At 37.3% G+C, this 23,461-nt stretch overlaps 1 protein-coding gene and 1 non-coding gene across 4 annotated transcripts in view; one reads left to right on the top strand and one right to left on the bottom strand.

Moving 5' to 3' along the window:
• The window catches only part of CBL (Cbl proto-oncogene), a 97,310-nt gene that overhangs the window by 54,674 nt on the left and 19,175 nt on the right, over nucleotides 1-23,461 (bottom strand). For 2 of the 3 annotated variants that reach the window (XM_055548365.1, XM_055548366.1), the window contains exon 2: nucleotides 18,675-18,922. The exons of the other annotated variant lie outside the window; for it this stretch is intronic. In XM_055548365.1, coding sequence (XP_055404340.1) covers nucleotides 18,675-18,922 — 248 coding nt within the window. The remainder of the gene's footprint in view (nucleotides 1-18,674; nucleotides 18,923-23,461) is intronic. 3 annotated transcript variants of the gene reach the window in all.
• TRNAG-CCC (transfer RNA glycine (anticodon CCC)) lies at nucleotides 19,875-19,947 on the top strand. Its single transcript has one exon. It is a non-coding gene; the product is annotated as a tRNA-Gly (tRNA).

Genomic DNA, 23,461 nt, shown 5'->3' with positions numbered 1-23,461 from the left:
AAATCAACCCTGAATACTCATTGGAAGGACTGACGTTGAAGCTGAAGCTCCAGTATTTTGTTCATCTGATGTGAACAGCCGACCCACTGGAAAAGTCCCTGATGCTGGGAAAGACTGAAGGCAGAAGAAAAAGAGGGTGTCAGAGGATGAGATGGCTGGATGGCATCACTGATACGATGGATGTGAACTTGGGCAAACCTCAGGAGGTGGTGAGGGACAAGGAAGCCTGGCATGCTACAGTCCATGGAGCTGCAAAGAGTCAGACACAACTGGGCAACTGAACAACATATTTATATCTGAGTATATACATACACACAAAATGGAATATTACTCAGCTAAAAAAAGAATGAAATAACACCATTTGCAGCAATATGATGGACCTAGACCCAGATAATCACGATGGTATGATCACTGACCTAGAGCCAGACATCCTGGAATGTGAAGTGAAGTGGGCCTTAGGAAGCATCACTACGAACAAAGCTAGTGGAGGTGATGGAATTCCAGTTGAGCTATTTCAAATCCTAAAAGATGATGCTGTTAAAGTGCTGCACTCAATATGCCAGCACATTTGGAAAACTCAGCAGTGGCCACAGGACTGGAAAAGGTCAGTTTTCATTCCAATCCCAAAGAAAGGCAATGTCAAAGAATGCTCAAACTACTGCACAATTGCACTCATCTCACATGCTAGTAAAGTAATGCTCAAAATTCTGCAAGCCAGGCTTCAGCAATACATGAACCGTGAACTTCCTGATGTTCAAGCTGGTTTTAGAAAAGGCAGAGGAACCAGAGATCAAATTGCCAACATCTGCTGGATCATGGAAAAAGCAAGAGAGTTCCAGAAAAACATCTATTTCTGCTTTATGGACTGTGCCAAAGCCTTTGACTGTATGGATCACAATAAACTGGAAAATTCTGAAAGAGATGGGAATACCAGACCACCTGATCTGCCTCTTGAGAAATTTGTATGCAGGTCAGGAAGCAACAGTTAGAACCGGACATGGAACAACAGACTGGTTCCAAATAGGAAAAGGAGTACGTCAAGGCTGTATATTGTCACCCTGCTTATTTAACTTCTATGCAGAGTACATCATGAGAAACGCTGGACTGGAAGAAACACAAGCTGGAATCAAGATTGCTGGGAGACATATCAATAACCTCAGAAACGCAGATGACACCACCCTTATGGCAGAAAGTGAAGAGGAACTAAAAAGCCTCTTGATGAAAGTGAAAGTGGAGAGTGAAAAAGTTGGCTTAAAGCTCAACATTCAGAAAACGAAGATCATGGCATCTGGTCCCATCATTTCATGGAAAATAGATGGGGAAACAGTGGAAACAGTGTCAGACTTTATTTTTCTGGGCTCCAAAATCACTGCAGATGGTGACTGCAGCCATGAAATTAAAAGACGCTTACTCCTTGGAAGGAAAGTTATGTCCAACCTAGATAGCATATTCAAAAGCAGAGACATCACTTTGCCAACAAAGGTCCGTCTAGTCAAGGCTATGGTTTTTCCAGTGGTCATGTATGGATGTGAGAGTTGGACTGTGAAGAAGGCTGGGCGCCGAAGAATTGATGCTTTTGAACTGTGGTGTTGGAGAAGACTCTTGAGAGTCCCTTGGACTGCAAGGAGATCCAACCAGTCCATTCTGAAGGAGATCAGCCCTGGGATTTCTTTGGAAGGAATGATGATAAAGCTGAAACTCCAGTACTTTGGCCACCTCATGCGAAGAGTTGACTCATTGGAAAAGACTCTGATGCTGGGAGGGATCGGGGGCAGGAGGAGAAGGGGACGACAGAGGATGAGATGGCTGGATGGCATCACTGACTCGATGGATGTGAGTTTGAGTGAACTCCGGGAGTTGCGTGATGGACAGGGAGGCCTGGCGTGCTGCGATTCATGGGGTCGCAAAGAGTCGGAAATGACTGAGCGACTGAACTGAACTGAGAGACTATTAAGTGAAGTCAAGCAAATATTATATATCACTTATGATACAAATGAATTTATTTACAAAACAAAAATAGACTCAGAGACATAGGAAAAAAACTTATGGTTACCAAAGGAGATAATAGAGGGGCAGAGGTAAATTAGAAGGTTGGGATTAACATATACACACTGCTATACATAAAACAAACCACAAGGACTTATTGTATAGCATAGGGAACTATACTCAGTTTCTAAAATGGAAAAGAATCTGAAATCTCTCTCTATATATATCTATAATTACACCTGATATACACCTGAAATTAATACAACACTGTACAAAATTAACTATACTTTAATTTTTAAAAGGTTAGTATTTTTTTTAAAGTTATTCTGGCCTTGCCTAACAAAGTTTAAAAGGATCAAACTATTCAGCTATATCCCAAAATACAGCTCAAAATATTTATAAGGATACAGAAGTATAGAGCACCTACCACAGTAAAATTAACAATGTCTAGCATCCAATCAAAAATCAGCAAACATGAAATGAAGCAATAAGCAAGTGAGGATAAAAACAAATCAACAGAATTCAATCCATGAGTGACACCAATGACAGAACAGACAAGAATATTGAAATAATTATTTTAACTATATTTGTACAAAAAGGCAGAGAAATTCTTGTACATGTTGAAGATATGAAAGACATAAAAAAGATCTAAACCTACCTTCTGGACATGTAAACTAAAATGGGAGGGACTCTCAGCAGATTAACTACTGCAGAAGAAAAGACTAATTAACTCAAAAGCACAGTGATAGAAAATCCTCAAAATAAAACAGTGGAAAAAAAATGAAGAACAGAATACCAGTGGCCTATGGGGATGACATCAAGTAGGCAAATACAGATATAAATGGAGTCCCCTAAGGGGAAGAAAAGAAAATTTTTTTCTGAAGAAGTTAGATAAAAATTTTCTAAAACAGTGTCATATCTCTTTCTCAAGTCCAAGGAAGACATTTCTATTCCACATTTCTATTCCAGCCTTTACCCACTGAACTCCTCAAAACAATCTAAGCAGCTACATCCTAGCTATAGGACCAGCAATTATTAAAACCTATTTACCAGCCTTGATATTCTGTTCCTTTGAAATGTATAATGGTTCAAACATAGAAGAGGATTAAGATTAGCCTGCCTTGCTCCAGAATTACAAGACAGTACTGGAACAGTGTAACATCAAGTCACTCTTTAAGAGACTAGAAGGAACTACATCCAAATAACAGCAGCAGGAATCACTATCTTTTTCCTTGCACTACTTTTCAATTCTCTATAACATGGCTGTAGCACTTTTAAAATTTGTATATCAATATAGTAGTTCTCAAAGTGTGCTATGCAACCCCTAGGGGTCTTTGAGACCCTTTCAGAGAGTTTGCAACATTAAAACTATTTCCATACTACTACTTAAGACATGACATGATTCATCTTTTCCACTGGGCTGACACTTGCACCGAAGGCACAGAGTCAATGGTGAGTTGTGTCTTGCTGGTATCCGGCTGAATCAAGGCAGGAGCCCTGAACGTACATGGAGGCACCGTATTCATCACCATGATTTGCAGTAAAATAAAAGACAAAATGCTAATTGCACTTCAGAATATCCTTGATGAAACAGGAAAGACCATTAATTTCTTTAGATTTGGAATATTGAGAATATTTTTAAAAATATTCAGTTCAGTTCAGCTCAGTCACTCAGTTGTGTCCGACTCTTTGCGACCCCATGAAGCACAGCACGTCAGGCCTCCCTGTCCATCGCCAACTCCCAGAGTTCACTCAGACTCAAGTCCATCGAGTCAGTGATGCCATCCAGCCATCTCATCCTCTGTCGTCCCCTTCTCCTCCTGCCCCCGATCCCTCCCAGCATCAGAGTCTTTTCCAATGAGTCAACTCTTCGCATGAGGTGGCCAAAGTACTGGAGTTTCAGCTTTAGCATCATTCCTTCCAAAGAAATCCCAGGGCTGATCTTCAGAATGGACTGGTTGGATCTCCTTGCAGTCCAAGAGACTCGCAAGAGTCTTCTCCAACACCACAGTTTAAAAGCGTCAATTCTTCGGCGCTCAGCTTTCACAGTCCAACTCTCACATCCATACATGACCACTGGAAAAACCATAGCCTTGACTAGACGGACCTTTGTTGGCAAAGTAATATTACGTGTGACCAAATGATAAGTACCCCAGAAGCATTCTCGCTGTAATGACAGTTGTCCTCACAAAAAGCATTCGTGCCATGTTTAGTTAGTTGAAGAAGTTGCTTTTTTTTGAGGAATATCTTCTTTTGTAAGCCATTTTTAAATGTACAATTCTGTACCATTAAGTACATCCACTATGTTGTATAACTATCACCACTACCCATGTTCAGAATTTTTCATCATTCCAAACAGAAATGTTAGCAATAACTACCTACTCTCCCTCTGCCCAGCCTCCTGGTAACCTCCTTTCTAACTTTCTGTCTCTATGAACTTGCCTAGTCTAGATACCTCATATAAGCAGAATCTTACAATATTTGTCTCTGTCTCTATTTCACTTAGTACAATGCTTTTAAGTTTCAGCCATGTTGTGGCATGTATCAGAATTTCATTTCTTTTTATAGCTGGATAATATTCCATCACATGAGTACATCACCTATTGCTTGTCCATTCATCTACTGAGGGACACTTGTGTTGTTTCTACCTTTTGGCTATCAGGAAGAATGCTGCCATGAACTCAGGAGCACAAATATCTAAGTCCCTGCTTTTGATTCTTTGGGGGTAGATACTTACTTAGTGTAATCAGTAAATCATATGGTAATTCCACTTCAACTTTCTGAGGAACCACCAAATTCTTTACAAAGTGATTGCACTATTTTACATCTCCACCAGAAATGGAAAAGGATTCCAATATCTCTTCACCAATTTTTGTTAGTTTTGCTTTTTTCATAATAGCCACTTAAAGAGTGTGAAGTGGTATCTTGTGGTTTTTATTTATATTTTCTTAATGACATGGAGCATCTTTTCATGCACCTATTGGCCAACTACATAACTTCTTGGGAGAAGTGTCTATTCAAATCTTTTACTCATTTTTGAACTGGGTGTGTGTGTGTGTGTGTGTGTGTGTGTGTGTGTGTCTGTTGAGTTGTAGTTCTTTATATACTCTGGATTTAAATCCCTTATCTACTATAGGCTTTGCAAATATTTTCTCCCAGTTGGTGGTTCTTTTCATTCTCTTATTAGTGTCCTTTGATGGATAAAGTTTTTATATTTTGATAAAGTCCAACTGATCAATTTTTTTTTTTTGGTCTATGCTTTTGGTGTTTTAACTCAAGAAATCAATGCCCAATCCAACATCATGAAGATCTTTACCTGTTTTAAGGGTTTGATATTTAGCTCTTTAGTTTATCTTTAATTTAGGTCTTTGATCATTTAAAGCTAATTTTTATATGTAATATAAGGTGAAAGTCTAACTTCATCCTTTTAATTGTGGTTATCCAGTTTTGCTAACACCATTCGTTGAAAGGACTTGGCATCCTTGTTGAAAATTAATTGGCCATACGTATGAAGGTGTATTTCTGGGCTCTCTATTTTATTCCATTTGTCTATCTCTATGCCAGTACCACATCATCTTGATTACTGTAGCTTTGTAGTAAAAGTTTTGAAATCAACAAGTGTGAATCTTCCACCTTTGTCCTTTTTCTAAATTGTTTTGGCTTTTTAAAGTTCCTTAAGATTCTTAATGAATTTTAGGATTAGCGTGTCAATTTTTACCAAAATGGCAGCTGGAATTTTAACAGGAATTGCACAGGACCTTTAGATCAATGTGGGTAGTACTACCATCTTAGCAATACTGACTCATTCCTAATCTATGAACATGACATGTCTATTTGGGTCTTCTTTAATTTCTTTCAGCAGCATTTTGTTGTTTTCAGTGTACAAATCTTTCACCTCTTTGGTTAAATTTATTCCTAAGTACTTTACTCTTTCTGAGGCTATTATATGAAATTGTTTTTTCTTAGTTTCATCTTTGGATTGTTCATTGCTGCTGTGTATAAAGAATACAATTCAGTTTTGTGTTTGATCTTGAATCCTGTAACTTTGCAGATATCATTTATTGGTTCTGGTAGTAGTGGGGTTTTTTTAATGGATTCCTCAAGATTTTCTACAAACAAGATCATGTCATGAGCAAACAGAGATAGTTTTACCTCTTCCTTTTCCATGTGGGTGCTTTTAATTTATTTTATTTTGCCTAATCACTCTGGCTAGAACTTCATATGCTGAACAGAAATCATGTTGAATAGAAGCAGTGAAACCAGACATCCTTATTTCTCTTTTGAAAAAAAAAAAAATTTTTATTTATTTATTTGGCTGTGCCAGGTCTTAACTGTGGCATGTGGGATCTAGTCCCCTGACCGGGGATTGAACTTGGGCCCCCTGCATTGGGAACATGGAGTCTTAGCCACTGGACCACCAGGGAAGTCCCTTCTGATGTTAGTGGAAAGCTTTCAGTCTTTCACCATTGAGTATAATGTTAGCTGTGGGATTTTCACATATGGCATAGAACACCATTTTTGCTTGAAAGAATGACTAATAGACAAAGTATGGTTACTCAGACTCGGCTATTTGGCAGTTTCTCCAAAATAAGCAAAGTGACTTGTCACTTCAAGGAAAACAAGTGATCGCCCATCCTCCACTATGAGCCTAACAGCTTCCAAATGAAACTTTTCTAATGATATTTAACTAATGAATATGATTATACAGTCATGTGTCAACACTTGGAAAATCTACATAACCTAGTGAACCAATATTTTCCAAGTGATCAAGGGATGATGCTATAAAACCATGCAGGGGTAAAAGATTCATTCCAAATGCAAGACAGACCAATGAATTTTGATGTAACCAAGTACAAAATGTTGTCTGAGGCAGTTTAAGAGATTTGCAAAAATGGAGAGATACTTATTTTTTAAAATATTTCCCAAGGAGTTCCCTTAGGAACTAGTGGTCAGTTTCCTTGGTTGCCTAGTGGTTAGAATTCCAGGCTTTCACTGCTGTGGCACAGGTTCAGTACCTGCTCAGGGAACTTAAGATCCCACGAGCCACGTGATGTGGCCAAAAAAGAAAATTTTTTTTCTATTAAAATGTTCTCATGTTTTAAAAAATATTTTATGTTAATATGTAATGGGCTTATTATTAAATGTTATTTTAAATATTTTCAATTTCTTGGTTTTAATAGTGAATATGGTAAATAGGGCTTCCCTGGTGGCTCAGAGGGTAAAGCATCTGCCTACAATGCGGGAGACCCGGGTTTGATCCCTGGGTCAGGAAGATCCCCTGGAAAAGGAAATGGCAACCCACTCCAGTACTCTTGCCTGGAAAATCCCATGGTCTGAGAAGCCTGGTAGGCTACAGTCCACGGGGTCACAAAGAGTCGGACACAACTGAGCGACTTCACTTCACTTCTTCATGGTAAATATTGGTAGATATATAATCCACATACATGAAAGTTCTTTGAGGTCTTCTTTAAGGAAAAAACTATATCAGTTAACAATAGCTCTATAGGACAATGTAGATATTTGTTTTAAAACAAACAAACTATACTTTAGGCACTAATATTCAGCCAAACACCTATATCAGAATTTCTTAAGATCTTATCAATATTAACAATTAACCACAGTAATTTATGATTAACTGGTCTGCAAGTGCTGTCATATTATAGTTGTACAGGATGGTGTTAAGAACTAAATGTGACTCTTCACCTTCATTAAACTTCACCCTGTCCATTTGAGCCCAGTTCTCTAGCCTCTCGAGCTGAGAACTTGGGACTTTGACTAGGTTCACTGAACTCAACTGAACCTACCAATCATGTTACTACAAGAAATGGGAAGTTCAGGATTGTCCTTGTAAATCCAAGTTGTCACCTAAGAAGTATCAACATCTTTTTCTTCTTTCAAAAAATAATTTGGTTGATTATATATTAATTGGAGAAAATTGATAAAAGATATAAATAGAAAGAAAATTAAAATTACCTCTAATTCCAATACCTAGAAATAACTACTGTTGATATTTTAGTATCATTCCTTCTATGTTTTTTCTATATTTCTTAAATACATTTTACAAAAATGTGATCTTATTAGTTACATATACAATTCTGTAGCCTCTTTTCCTTTATAAAAATATTATAGTCATCATGTACATTATATCCATAGGACTTCTTCATCTTATAATTAGAAATGTGTACCTTTTGCCATTTTTACTATTTCTTTAATATACTGCCTATCAAAAATCTTTATTGACAGAAACTTGTATGTCTACATAGCACACCTTATCTTCTCTTGTGTATGTAATTTATCTTATGTTGGACATTTAGGTTGTCTCCAGTTTTTCCCTTTTACATACAGCATCTAAATGAACAGCTTTGTAACTGCATTTTAACCCAAATCGCTTCTCTGTTCTTTCTGATAAATCACCCTCCAGAAAGGCTAAACCAGTTTCATTCTACCACAGCCAGGTATGAGTACTCACATTCCTGTACCCACTCCTTTGAAACATTAGTTATAAGTAGATTTTCCTTTTTTTGTCTTTTTGCTAATTTTACAGGCCAAAAGGAAATTTCTTACGAATAACAAATTGATGGAAGGGCTTCCCTCGTAGCTCAGTCGCAAAGAATGTGCCTGCAATCCACATCTTTCTTGGATTACTTATTTCCTTTGCTAGTTTTGTATTTAGAGAGAATTTGAGAAGGGGAAGGAAGGATATTTCTTTTTTTTTTTTTAACTGAAGTATATTTACAATGTTGTATTAATTTCTGCCATACAGCAAGGAGATTCAGTTATACATATATATATACATTCTTTTTTATATTCTTTTCCATTACAGTTTATCACAGGATATTAAATATAGTTCCCCATGCTATACAGTAGGACCTTGCTGTTTATCCATTCTGTATATACTAGTTTGCATCTGCTAACTCCCAAATCTCACCCCACCTCCCTTCCTTCGGCAACCACAAGTATGTTCTCTATACCTGTGTCTGTTTCATAGATAAGTTCACTTGTATCATATTTTAGATTCCACATATAAGTGATATCATACAGTATTTGTCTTTATCTGACTGACTTCACTTAGTATGATAATCTCTAGGTCCATCCGTGTTGCTGCAAATGGCATTATTTCATTCTTTTTTTATGGCCAAGTACTATTCCATGATGTGTGTGTACATAGGTGTGTGTGTGTATTCCACATCTTCTTTATCCATTTTTCTGCTGAAAGATATTCAGGTTGTTTCTATGTCTTGGCTATTTTGAATAGTGCTGCTATGAACACAGTGGTACATTTATCTTTTTGAATTATTGTTTTCTCTGGATAAATAGCCAGGAGTGGAATTGCTGGATCATAAGGCAATTCTATTTTTAGTTGCTTTTTTTTTTTTGAGGAATATCCATACTATTTTCCACAGTGGCTGCACCAATTTACAGTTCTACCAACAGCATAGCAGGGTTCCATTTTAGAGAGAATTCTTTTGTTTTTGTTTTTTTACTGTGTTGGCTATTTTAATCTATTCTCTACTTTCTTCCTTAGTTGTGCCCCGTCTTAAGTCTCCTTTGATGATTTCTCTCCCCAACCAGACATCCTGGCTTTAAATACTATTCTGAATATTACCAAAATTCTCTCTCTTCCAGATCTCTCCTTCTAAACTCCAAACTCTAATATATGCAATTGCCTGCTTGATGTATCACCTTAGATGTCTCATGAGAATATTTCACACTTAAAGTTGTCCAAAATGGAAATCTTAATTTCCCTTACTCTCAACTTACTTTTCCCATCTCTACTCTGAATTCTCCATTTTAGTAAATGCTGCCACCAGTTGGCAGAGTTAATGACCACAAACCTACAAAGCATCCCTGCCCATTCTTCTCACCATTCTCTTGTCCAATCTACTAGCAATTCTTACTGAGTCTAGCTCCACTCTATTTTCCTTCCTTTCAGCTTTCTCATCTTTAACCTAAGTTATCTCATCTCTTATCTGGTCTATAGCAGTAACCTTTTAACCTATTCCCTCCACTTTCATCACTGCTACCTCCACGAGCCTAATCCATTTCCCACACAACAGCCAATACTAGCACTGCAAAATAAAAATCAGCTCATGACCTTCCCTTGTTATTTATACCTTTCCATGGCTTCCCATTAGATCATCCACTTGCTCAAACCAGAAACCTAATCCAATGCATTTACAAGTCATGTTATGCAAGCTTTAAAACACCTCAAGTTCTGCCCAAACTCCTCAACACAGATCTAAGCCACCATCATCTACCAATAGGATTTGCCATACTTGTTGACACCTATTTTCAGGCTACTAGGGAAAAACTACAGCAGTAACAAATTCTGCCATTTCTTTGTGAATCACCACTCTTCCACTGGAGGATAACCTGGAAACCAAAAGAATACTGGTTCAGTGGTTATATTTTTGAAACAAATGTAAAGAGACAGAACATAAGGTTATAACTTTGTTGTTCAGTCATTAGGTCATGTACAACTCTTTGCAATAAGCATCGTGAGAAAAGGGACTATCTTCTGTTTATTGCTGTATCAGTGCTCCTAGAGCAGTGCCTATCACAGAGAAAATACTCACTACTATTTTTTCTTTAATGAATGGTTAGCACATAAGCTTTTATCTATTTCTGAATTCTTCCTAGCTGAATATAACAAAATCAAATTTTGATAATTTCAGTTTATAACCACCTCTGAAAAGATAATATACATGCAACAGAAAAGTTTAACTTTCAAAATGAATACAATAAGACAATGACAATACAGCAAGATAATTTTAAAATTAACTGCACCATATAATCCCACTCATCTTCTACTATAACATCCTGCACACTAAGGAAAACAGGTGCAAAAACCAGAATTAAAGATAAAAGGCAAGAAAGCAGCTTATGGTTTTCACTTAATTCATTTTTTATAAAGTCTCAGAGAAGGCAATGGCAACCCACTCCAGTACTCTTGCCTGGAAAATCTCACGGACGGAGGAGCCTGGTAGGCTAAGAAAAATGAGGGCAAATTTATCTTCAGAGAAGTTAATTCATCTAATATCCTCTCTAAAATAAAAACAGGAAGTAACTGTACTATATACTGACAGACACTTATGTACACTCTTCTACAGAATATTTAAGGGATAAGCTCCTTAACATCCAGTCTGGGAACAAATTCCCTCATGTACATGGTTTGAGGGAACAGGTATGCTCCCCAAGCCACAGCAGGTTTGTTTAGAAGTGACACTTTGCCCATGTTTGACTAATCATAGAACTAAGTTTTTCTTTTAGAGTTGATTGGTCCATAGATAATCAATTGGTCTATACCAAGCCTAAAACAAAAGGGGTATCAAGACACAGATGCTCTGCTATGGTGGAAACCTGTAAGATGTAAATCTTGGGTTTAGCAGAGGCCAGCTGTTGCTTTTGCTCAGTTGCTGAGTTGTGTCTCATTCTTTGTGACCACATGGACTGTGGCGTGCCAGGCTTTCTGTCCATGGGATTTCCTAGGCAAGAATACTGGAGTGGGTTGTCATTTTCTTCTCCAGTGGACCTCCCAGCCCAGGGATCAAACCCGCATCTCCTGCATCAGCAGGTGAATTCTTTACCACTGAGTCACCTGAGAAGCCTCTAGCAGAGACCAGATTTCCCCACAATTCAGATGTTAATCTGCATTGAGAGAATGCAGGTAGTGTCCTGGCAGCATTCTCAACCCTGATTTCAGTTACTCCTTGGGCTTGCCTGCATTCTTGTCCTTAACGCAACTCAAGATACTCACTTTTTCTAGAATTTTAAGAGTCCAAAAATCTTCCTTTCCCAAGAAGAAAAACCAGGAACAAATCATAAAAGGCCTATAACATTTTTTTGTGATTAAAAAAATAATAATAAAGAAATAGAAACTTTCTCAACCTGATAAAGGGCATCTATGAAAATCCCACAGTTAACATCATACTCAGTGATGAAAGGCTGAAAGCTTTCCTCCTAATATAAGGAACAAGACAAGGATGTCTGTTCTCACTACTTCTATTCAACATAATTTCTATCCAACACATGAGGTTCTAGCTAAAGTGATTCAGCAAGAAAAAGAAATTAAAAGTACCCACATGGAAAAGGAAGAGGTAAAACTATCTCTATTTGCACACGACATGATCTTGTTTGTAGAAAATCCTAAAGAATCCATTAAAAAAAAAACCAAAAAAAAAAAAAAACCACTACTACCAGAACCAATAAATGATTTCTGCAAAGTTACAGGATTCAAAATAAAACACAAAACTTCACAAAACTGAACCATATTCTTTCTACACAGCAGCAATGAACAATCTAAAGATGAAACTAAGAAAAAACAATTTCATATAATAGCATCTGAAAGAGTAAAGTACTTGGGAATAAATTTAACCAAAGAGGTAAATGATTTGTACACTGAAAACAAAATGCTGCTGAAAGAAATTAAAGACCCCAAAATAAATGGGAAGTCATCCCACGCTCAAAGATTGGGAAGACTTAGTATTGCTGGGATAGCAGTAATTCCTGCACTGATCTAAAGGTCCTGTGCAATTTCAATTAAAATTCCAGCTGCCCTTTTGGTAGAAATTAGCCTGCTAATCCTAAAATTCCTAAGAATCTCAAGGGACTTCAAAAAGCCAAAACCATTTAGAAAAAGGACAAAATTGGAAGATTCACACTTTCTGATTTCAAAACTTTACTACAAAGGTACAGTAATCAAGATGCTGTGGTACTGGCATAAAGATATATATACAGAAAGCTAAAGTCAGTTGCTCAGTTGTGTTTGACTCTGCAACCCCAAGGACTGGAGCCCACCAGGCTCCTTTACCCATGAAATTCTCCAGGCAAGAATACTGGAGTTGGTTGGCATGCCCTTCTCCAGGGGATCTTCCCAACCCAGGGACTGAACCCAGGTCTCCCACATTGCAGACAGATTCTTTACTGTCTGAGCTACCAGGAAAGGCATAAAGATAGACATATAGACCAATGAAATAAAATAGAGAGCCCAGAAATACAACTTCACACACATGGTCAATTAATTTTCAACATGGATGCCAACTTCATTCAGTGAGAAAAGGACAGTCTTTTCAACAAATAGTGCTGGAAAAACTGGATGACCACAATCAAAAGAATTAAGTTGGACCCTTACCTTACACCATAAACAAAAATTAACATAAAATGATCATAACTGTAATCTTCATGATCTTGGATTAGGTACTGGTTTCTTTGCTATGAAGCTTCCCTGCTGGCTCAGACAGTAAAGAATCTGCCTGCAATGTAGATCTGGGTTTGATCCCTACATTAGGAAGACCCTCTGGAGAAGGGAATGGCAATCCACTCCAGTATTCTTGCCTGAAGAATTCCATGAACAGAGGTACAGTCCATGGGGTCACAAAGAGTCGGACACAACTGGGCAACTAACACTGTCACTTTCACTGTTAGCTATGAAATCAAAAGCACAGGAACCAAAGAAAAAAATTACTGAACTTAAAATTAAAAAATCAAAATTAAAAAGTTTCATGCTTCAGGGACATCCCTGGTGATCCAATGGCTAAGACTCTGCACTCCCAATCCAGGGGGCCCAGGTTTGACCCCTGGTCAGAGTACTAGATCCCACATGCCACAGCTAAGAGCCTGTGTGCTGCAACTAAGATCTGGCACAACCAAATAAATAAATAAACACTTCTGTGCTTCAAATGATACTATCAAGAAAGTGAAAAGATGACCCACAGAATGGGAATAAAGTTTTATAAATCATATATCTGACAAGAATCTGGGCTTCCCTGACAGCTCAGTTGGTAAAGAATTTGCCTGCAATGCAGGGGACGTCAGTTTGATTCCTGGGTAGGGAAGACCCCCTGGAGAAGGAAAAGGCTACCCACTCCAGTATTTTTGGGCTTCCGTTGTGGCTCAGCTGGTAAAGAATTGCCTGCAATGTAGGAGACCTGGGTTCAATCCCTGGGTTGGGAAGATCCCCTGAAGAAGGGAAAGGCTACCAAATTATACTACCAAGAAAGTGAAAAGATGATCCACAGAATGAGAATAAAGTTTTATAAATCATATGTCTGATAAGAATCTAGTATCCAGAATATGTAAAGAACCCTTACAACTCAACAATAAAAAGACAAGTTATTGTTCAGTCCCTAAGCTGTGTCTGACTCTGCGATCCCACTGACTGCAGCACACCAGGCTCCCCTGTCTTCCACTATCTCCCAGAGTTTGCTCAAATTCATGTGCACTGAGTCAGTGATGCTATCTAACCACCTCATCCTCTGATGCCCCCTTCTCCTTTTGCCTTAAATCTTTCCCAGCATCAGGGTCTTTTCCAGACAGTAAGCTGTTTGCATCAGGTGGCCAAAGTACTGGAGATTCAGCATCAGTCCTTCCAATGAATATTCAGGTTGATTTCCTTTAGGATTGACTAGTTTGATCTCCCTGCTGTTCAAGGGACTCTCGAGAGTCTTCTAAAGCACCACAGTCCAAAAGCATCAATTCTTTGGCACTCAGCCTTCTTTATGATCCAACTCTCATATCCTTACCTGACTAATGGAAAAACTATAGCTTTGACTAGATGGACCTTTGTTGGCAAAGTGATATCTCTGCTTTTGAATATTCTGTCTGTTTGTCATAGCGTTCCTTCCAAGGAGCAAGTGTCTTTTAATTTATGGCTGTAGTCACCGTCTGCAGTGATTTTAAAGCCCAAGAAAATAAAATCTGTCACTGCTTCCACTTTTTCCCCTTCTACAGGCCATGAAGTGATAGAACCGGATGCCAAGTAACCCAGGTCAAAAAAACAAGCAGAGGACTCAAATAGACATTTTTCCAGAGAACATACACAAGCAGAGAATAAACATATAAAAAGACTGCTCATTTTATTACTTATTAGGGAAATGAAAATCAAAACAATGAGTATCTACTTCATACCCAGTAAGATGGCTATAACAAAAAAAATGTAAGTATTGGTGAGAAGTTGGAACTCTTATATATTGCTTGGGGAATGTAAAAAGGTGCAGCTGCAGTGGAAAACAATTTGGTGGTTCCTCAAAATGTTAAACACAGAATTACCATATGACTCAGCAATTCCACTCCTAGATATATATCCAATAGAACTGAAAACATATAGTCTCGCAAAAAATTGCGCTTAAATGTTCATAGCAGCATTATTAGTAACAGAAACCATCCAAATGTCTGTAATCAAAATGTCAATACAATATCAATAAAATATAATTACAATATACCCTGGTAGCACAGTAGAAAAGAATCCGCCTACCAATGCAGGAGACACAGGAAACAAGGGTTCGATCCCCAGGTCAGGAAGACCCTTGGGGAAGAAAACGGCAACCCACTCCAGTAATCTTGCCTAGGAAATCCCATGGACAGAGGTGCCTGGTGGACTATGGCCCATGGAGTCGCAAGGAGTTGGATATGACTTAGTGTGCACACACACACACACAAATACAATATAAATATAATTTTGCCATAAAAAGGAATGAAGTGATGATCTATGCTATAAGATGGATGAATGGGAAAACACGCTAAGTCAAAGACGCTAGACAAAAAAGGCCATATGTAAATGAAATGTTTATTACAGGCAATCCACAGAGACATAAAGTAAATATTATTGATCACCAAGGGCTGGGGAGAAGCAGGAGTAGGGAATGGCGAGTGACTGCTAATGAAAATGAGGCTTCTTTTTGGGGTGATAAAAATGTTCTGGAATTAAGTGGTAGTGACAGTTGCACAACTTTGTGAACACACCAAAACTACTAAACTATATGAGGGTGAATTTTATGGTATATGAATTCTATCTCAATTTTTAAAACTGCATAGGAAAAAAGCCTACTAACACCCAAAATACAGATCACAAAGATCATAAAGCCATATATTTTTCCTTTACCAAAAAAAAAATTGTATTCTCACCTCAAATTTATTTATTCCCACTTTATATATAATTTGTACAAGCCTGGTTGTATGGTCAAGCCTATAGTGGATTAAAAGCTTTATATTAGGGGAAATGAAATTGATACCAACAGACATATTGACAGTAAGATTTTTTTTAAAAAGCAAAAGAACTTACAAGCATCTTGTGAAGCCATATAGTAAGAGCAAACTGGTCTATGCATTTCATTGCATGTATGTGTGCCTGCTAAGTCGCTTCAGTCATGTCTGACTCTTTGTACCCCTATGGACTATATAGCCCACCAGGCTCCTCTGTCCATGGGATTCTCCAGGCAAGAATATTGGAGTGGGTTGCCATGCCCTTACCCAGGGGATCTTCCCCGTCTAGGGATTGAACTTGTTTCTTATGTCTCCTTCACTAGCAGGTGGGTTCTTTATCACTAGCACCATTTGGGAAGTCCCACGCACTTCATCAGGTTATGCTTACTAATGACAAACAGCCTGACCTAATAATCTATGTTTATAGTAATGAAAGTAATGAAGATGATTAATATAATAAGAGCTAATCCACTCATTTTTTTCCATATGCCAATCACTGTTCTAAGTACCAAACATTTACTTCAAATTCCCAACAAGAAAATTCACTGTTCTAAGTACCAAACATTTACTTATCAGATTCCCCACAAGAAAAGTTATATTATTATCTCATTTTACAGATGAGGAAACCAAGGAATCACACTAAGTAAGTGGAAAAGTTAAGATTCAAACTAAGGCAGCTGGCTTCAAAGTTAATCCTCTTCTTAACCAGTTGACTATCCTGCCTCTCAGTGATGAATTATCAGTCATAAAAATTTAAAAAAGTAAAATGTCAATCAATGTTCAGTGTGCTCCAAAAAGACTGAAATATCTACAATTTTTGTTTCATTATTTTAAAAAAGCTGTAGTCCATGAGGCCACAAAGAGTTACACATGACTTAGCAACTGAACAACAATTCAAAAAATAAATAAATAAAACCTTTTCTATAGCAGCATGTTATCAACAGGAGAAATTCTAGAGGTCAAAAAACAGCTCTTTACAATCTGACTCCAACCTGTATTTCCAGCTTATCTATCTCCCCTAGTTCTAGCCAAACCAGACCGCTCACGTTCTTTAAACAGAGCCTGCATTTTCACACCACTGTGTTAAAAGCCTTTGCTTCACTTCTCTGCCTAGAAAATTCCTTCAAAAGATCCTTCAAAATCTAGCTCAAATAATACTTTCTCTGTGCCACCTCCCCTGATGCCACTAGGCAACACTGTTCGTACAGCATTTTGTACATATTTTTATTAAAGCATTTATCACATGACATCAGAATTAAATGCTTAACTCTTCTTTTCACCTCCTAGAATTAGAACCTAGTACACTGTGGATGATAAATAAAATTATTCTTAAGTTACGGTACTTAATAAAGTCCAAAATTACTTTTATTTTAATTTAGCAATACAAAATGACTGATTAGCTAATGTGTAAGTAGTCATGGTTTTAACAAAAGCCATAAAATTTAAATAATTTAAGTAGACAAAGGTCATTTTCATATAAATTAGATATTATAAAAGTTCCTACAAATAGAATTCAGTCACCAGAAATCCTCTTAAGAAGAAAATTCTAATACTCTAGACCAAACCTGAGTCATTTGTCACAGTAAAGTTAACATGAGTAATGATGTGGGTAAAATTTTAAGTGAAAGATGAAAGTTCCCAGAATCTAAGCCAACAGAATCAAAGTCTACAAGGATACCATTTAATAAATTATTCCTTGGCACATTGACTGAATGCCCTCAGAAATTATTGTCCCTCCCAATTCAAGTCACTCCTCAAGAGTAAGTTACTCCCTAAAAAGTTCTAACAGAATTTATATCTTATTACTTGTTCCAGGTGAGTTAATATTTAATTCCGACTGGACAAAACACAACTATACAATACATGCAATCAATCTATTTCTCTCCCAATACATAATTTACAACAACCAAGCCAATAACATACGGAACCGCAATACAGTTTTTAGCATTTAATAATTACAAAAGAATACTTAATGGTTCCTCAAATATTTATTGAATTAACTGCATTTTGCCAATTCTATTTGAAAAGTATTCTATTTTCTCTAATTGAAAAGCTACTTTACCTATAAAGAAAATGTCATTTCACTTAGGTTTATTTTTTTTTAAAGTTATCCAAACTACTAGCTAATTTTTTTCTATTTATCCCCAACTTATAACCTTACTTAATATGCTACCAGCTCAGGCAAATGAGGCTTCCCAGATGGAGCTTGTGGTAAAGAACATGGCTGCCAATGCAGGAGACGTATGTAAGAGACACGTTTGATCCCTAGGTGGGGGAAGATCCCCTGGAGAAGGGCATGGCAACGCACTCCAGTATTCTTGCCTGGAGAATCCCATGGACAGAGGAGTCTGGTGGGCCACAGTTCATGGTCCAAATCTGACCCCTTACTATTTACTGTCAACTCCAACTTCTTTCTTTCAAACTCACCTATCCACAAACTTCCAGATCTCTAGAAAACCGCCTGTTTCCAGCTCATCTTCCTGACTGTAAGTCACTCACTTTTCAGAGGTAAATGAATGATCAGAGCTAGGGATGGATCACTACCCTCCAAGGCAACCTTTAACACAAAACACAGCTTTAAGTCAAAATGTTAACTTTGCATTCTATTTCTGTTGACATAAAATTAAAACCAACTCCACTATTTCTACGTGTTACTCATTCGGGCAGCCACAGACCTGAATAAATATTTGTGTAGTATTCTCCATTACCTAGGCTGAGAATTCTCCTCATACATTCTTTCTTTCCCCTCCTTGAAGAGGCTTATGGTCTGCTTAGTTTTCTTCATCAAATTCTCCATGAACACCCTAAAATACTCATTTTCTCCAAGTGTCTCCATCTTCCCCTCATATCTTGACAAGATAGTGCGGAGATGCTGGTAGGTATCTGGCAGCAGGTCTAAGATATAAGGTGGGCTATTCTTTAGCGCCAGCTTTGGGTTCTGACACAACCGCACCACCTGCAACAAATGGAAAAGAAGGACTATTACTTGGAGGATCTTACGGGCAACTTCCTTTTTTAAATTTAAAAAAGTTATAAAATATGTGCTCTTTTGCAAAAATATGAAAAATGCACAAGAATATAAGAAATGATCCATAACACCCCCCTACAGGCAATCACTTTTAGCAGTCCCCCAAAAGGGTGGGTTCTTAAAACTGTATTTAACAGTTCAGATAACACACAGAAGACTAAACAATTGGGGTGGGGAAGACACCCACAGACATGCCTAAAAAAAGCTAGACGAAGTACAGCAAGTTCCTTTGAAATGCATGGCTCATCCCACAACAGAACAGAAAATTTCCAGGGGCACAAATAAAGAACATGGCTGCCCTGGGAGGAAAACCTTGGAAATGTAGGAGCCTAGAGCTTTGACGACCACTGGGGGACAGGAGCACAGGCTGTTGGACCCAGCAAAGACCCAGCAAAGAGTTGAAACCAACTCTTTCAAGATACCATTTCTTCCCATTTAAATGCAAGACTCTCAGAATGTGCTTGGTGATTCATTTTACCTTCTTTTAAACTTTTTTGAGTTCTTAGCTTTAAGTAGGTCTCTTTTTAAAAAACATATAGTCAGATTTTTTTAATCCAATGTAACAATCTTTATTTTTTGACTGGTGAGTTTAGTACATTTTATATTTGTTATAATGATTAATGATTTGTATTCATTCCTATTCTTATTTAGCACTTTCCATTTACATAGATTTTTCTGTGTCTGAAAAAAACATAAATTAGCGGAACAATAACGTCTATTTCAGTAAAGAAATAGACCCACACATATATAGACCCTTGACTTATCACAATGGAGTGATGATCTTTCCAAAAACAGTAGTGGTACAATCACACAGGAAAAAAAGAAAGTCAAACTAAACCCTCACCTTATACTATACAATAAACAAAACAAATCAAGGACTTCCCTGGTGGTCCAGTGGTTAAGACTCTGCACTCCCAATGCAGGGGACACAGGTTTGATCCCTGGCCAGGGAACTAAGATCCCATGTGCTATACAGCATGGCCAAAAAATAAGATAAATAAAATAAAAAGAATCCACTCTTCAAAAAAAAGACAAAACAAAACAAAAAACCTAGATGGGTTCTAGACCTAAATGTGAAAGGCAGCTTTAGAAGATAGGAAAACTATCTTTCATTACCTCATGATGGAGAAAAAATTCTGAAACAGGACCATAAATACATTAGCAATAAAGGAAAATATTAGTCTACTACACTCTAAAAGAACTTCTAGATACCATGAAAGAGTAAAAATGCATGTACAGAAACAGAGAAGATATTCATAATATGTATATATTAAGACATATATATATATAAATGTCCAGAATATATAAAGAGCATCTACAAATCAGTAAAGCAGATACAACCTAATACAAAATGAACAAAAGACTTGAACAAGAACACAACAAAAGAAGATATCCAAATAACCACTAAACATACGAAATGGCCCTTGGTCTTATTAATCATTTTAATTTCATTAAAATGAAAATCATATGCTCACAACTACCACTACATACACCAAACTGGTAATGCTAATCACTGGAAAGGAGCAAGGACCTTCAAATACTACTGGTGGGAATCCAAGCTAATAAAACCACCTTGAAAAACAGTTCAGCACTATATTGTCAGGCTAAAGATTTATATGCTGTACAAACCTGCAGGTCTCCACCTGGAAAGGTATACTAGGATACACATACAAAAATATGTAACACCTAACAACTACAAACAACCCAAATGTCCATCAACAGTAGAGTAGATAAATTGTAGTATATTTATTAGCAATAATACACTACAATATTGGAGAAGGAAATAGCAACCCACTCCAGTACTCTTGCCTGGACAAGGACAGAAGAGCCTGGCAGGCTACAGTCCATGGTGTCGCAAGAGTCAGACACGACTTAGCGACTACACCACCACCACCACACTACCACATGGATGCTCCTCTCAAAACAGATCTAAAGAAACCAGAAAACAAAATATCCTTAACACCATTACAATATATGACTACACTGCTGTTACAAAGATATCCCATTAAATTGTTGAGATGTGCATACATAGGTGGTAAAAATGTGAGTAACAGAAAAAAATAAATTTTATTTTATTTGCAGCTGATATAACTGTCCATGATTAAAATAAAGGAGAACTGACAAACCATTAGAAACAAAGAGTCTAACAGGTTACTGGATTCAAAAGTAACCTGGATTCAAAGCTGATAAACCAAAACAGCATTCATAAACATTTTATAAATAATTTTAAAACATGATTTTAATTGTTGTCATTTTAAATGGCTTAAATAAAATTTTAAGGCTCCTAGGAATACATCTAACAATGTGCAAGACCTGTATGAAGAAAATTATTAAATTTTACTGAAGAACGTAAAAACAGAAATTAAGGAAGAATTGTATCATGTTTAAGGAAATGTCACTTTTCCCCCAAGTTAGTATATAAATTCAGGGCACTTCCTATCAAAACCCCAAAGAGCTTTTTCGCAGAACTTAACAAGTTGATCCCAAACTCACATGGAATAAAAAGAAATGAAAACCAGTCAACCCTATTTTGAAGTAGGGGGTATTTACCCAATGGGCTATCAAGACTCTTTCACATCTTATAATTAAAATAATGTGATATCGCCCAAAGACAGATAAATGATCAAATGGATAAGAAGAGAGACCAAACAGAGACACACACGTACAGAAATTCAGTATCAGAAGCGGCATTACAAATAAGTTCACAAGGAGGTCCCTGGTGATCCAGTGGTTAGGACTCTGCACTTCTACTTCGGGGGCACAGGTCCTCTCCCTGGTCAGGGAACTAAGATCCTGCATGCCCTGAGGCATGGCCAAAAAAAAGCAAACCCACAAAACAATTTAAGAGAAAAACTACTGGAAAACTGGTTATTCATATGGAAAAAATATATCCCTTACACATTACGTAAGAAGTAAATTTCCAGTGAATTAAAGATTTTGTGCAGAGAAAAAGCTTTGAAGATTTTAGGAAAAAAATTTGGAAAATATTTGTTGAACTTCATGATCAACATAAAGGGGAAGTATTACTTAAGACACAAAAACAAATCATAACCGTAAACAAAACAAAAGACAACCCACAGAATGGGAGAAAATGTTCTCAAACAAAGCAACTGACAAGGGATTAATCTCCAAAATATACAAACAGCTCATTCAGCTCAATTTCAAAAAACAAACAACCTAATCAAAAAATAAGAGGAAGATCTAAATAGACACATCTTCAAAGGAGACATACAAATGGCCAAACACATGAAAAGAAGCTCAACATCATTTATTAGTAGAAAAATGCAAATCAAAACTACAGTGAGGAAATCACCTTACACTGGTCAGATTGCTGCTGCTGCTAAGTGGCGACAGTCGTGTCCGACTCTGTGCGACCCCACAGATGACAGCCCACCAGGTTCCCCCATTCCTGGGATTCTCCAGGCAAGAACACTGGAGTGGGTTGCCATTTCCTTCTCCAGTGCATGAAAGTGAAAAGTGAAAGTGAAGTCGCTCAGTTGTGTCAGACTCTTCGAGACCCCATGGACTGTAGCCTACCAGGCTCCTCCGTCCATGGGATTTCCTAGCCATCATCAAAAAGTCTACAAATGGGGGGCTAGTGGTTAGGATTCTGGGCTTTCAACTGCATGGCCTGGGTTCAATCCCTGATCAGGGAACTGAGATCCTGCAAGCCGAGCTGTGCACCAAAAAAAAAAAAAAAGAAAAAATTTCTTACACTTAAGGCATGATTTTGTTGTGCAGAATATAACTGGCTTCCTTTTAATCCATCCTGACAATCTTTGGTTTTAACTAATTTGACCTGTTTACACTTCAATTATGAAACTTATTATTGCAGGCCAAATACTGCCAATTTCATATGGCTCACTTAGTAAGTTCTGACAATATAGTGAATAATAAAATAATTTACTGTTCCAATGTGTGTCTCTCTTGTTTCATATTCCTTTACCTCCCCTTTCTAGCCCTCATTTAGTTTACGTGTTTATTGTCCCAATTTTCGCCATTAGCTTGTCAAGTATATATTCTTCTGCTACTCTTTAAATGAACACCTTAGTAATTATAAAATGCACTCTGACTCATGAAAACTTGTATCAAGTAGTACTTTTATACTTCCCAGACAATGCAAGCGACGTGGAGCACTAACTCCATTTACTCTTTTCAAGTCATGTGCTATTACTATCATACATTTTAATCCCAAATAGCATATCAAGTTCATAAGTCATTATTACTATTATTTTACACAGACAACATTCATTCATATTTACCCACATAACCACCCTTCCCAATCCTCTTCATTGCATCTGAAACCATTTTCCTTCAGCCTAAAGAACACCCTATGCCCTTTAGGGTATAGGCTATGGGCTGTAAGTTCTCCTCAGCTACAGGCATACCTCAGAGATACCACCATTTCCAGACCAAACCACTGCAATGAAGGGAGTACTGCTATAAAGCAACTCACACAAAATTTTT

The sequence above is a fragment of the Bubalus kerabau genome, chromosome 15 (assembly GCF_029407905.1).
Source record: "Bubalus kerabau isolate K-KA32 ecotype Philippines breed swamp buffalo chromosome 15, PCC_UOA_SB_1v2, whole genome shotgun sequence".
In the NCBI taxonomy this organism is placed as follows: Eukaryota; Metazoa; Chordata; class Mammalia; order Artiodactyla; family Bovidae; genus Bubalus; species Bubalus kerabau.
This window is presented reverse-complemented; position numbering and strand designations above follow the sequence as displayed.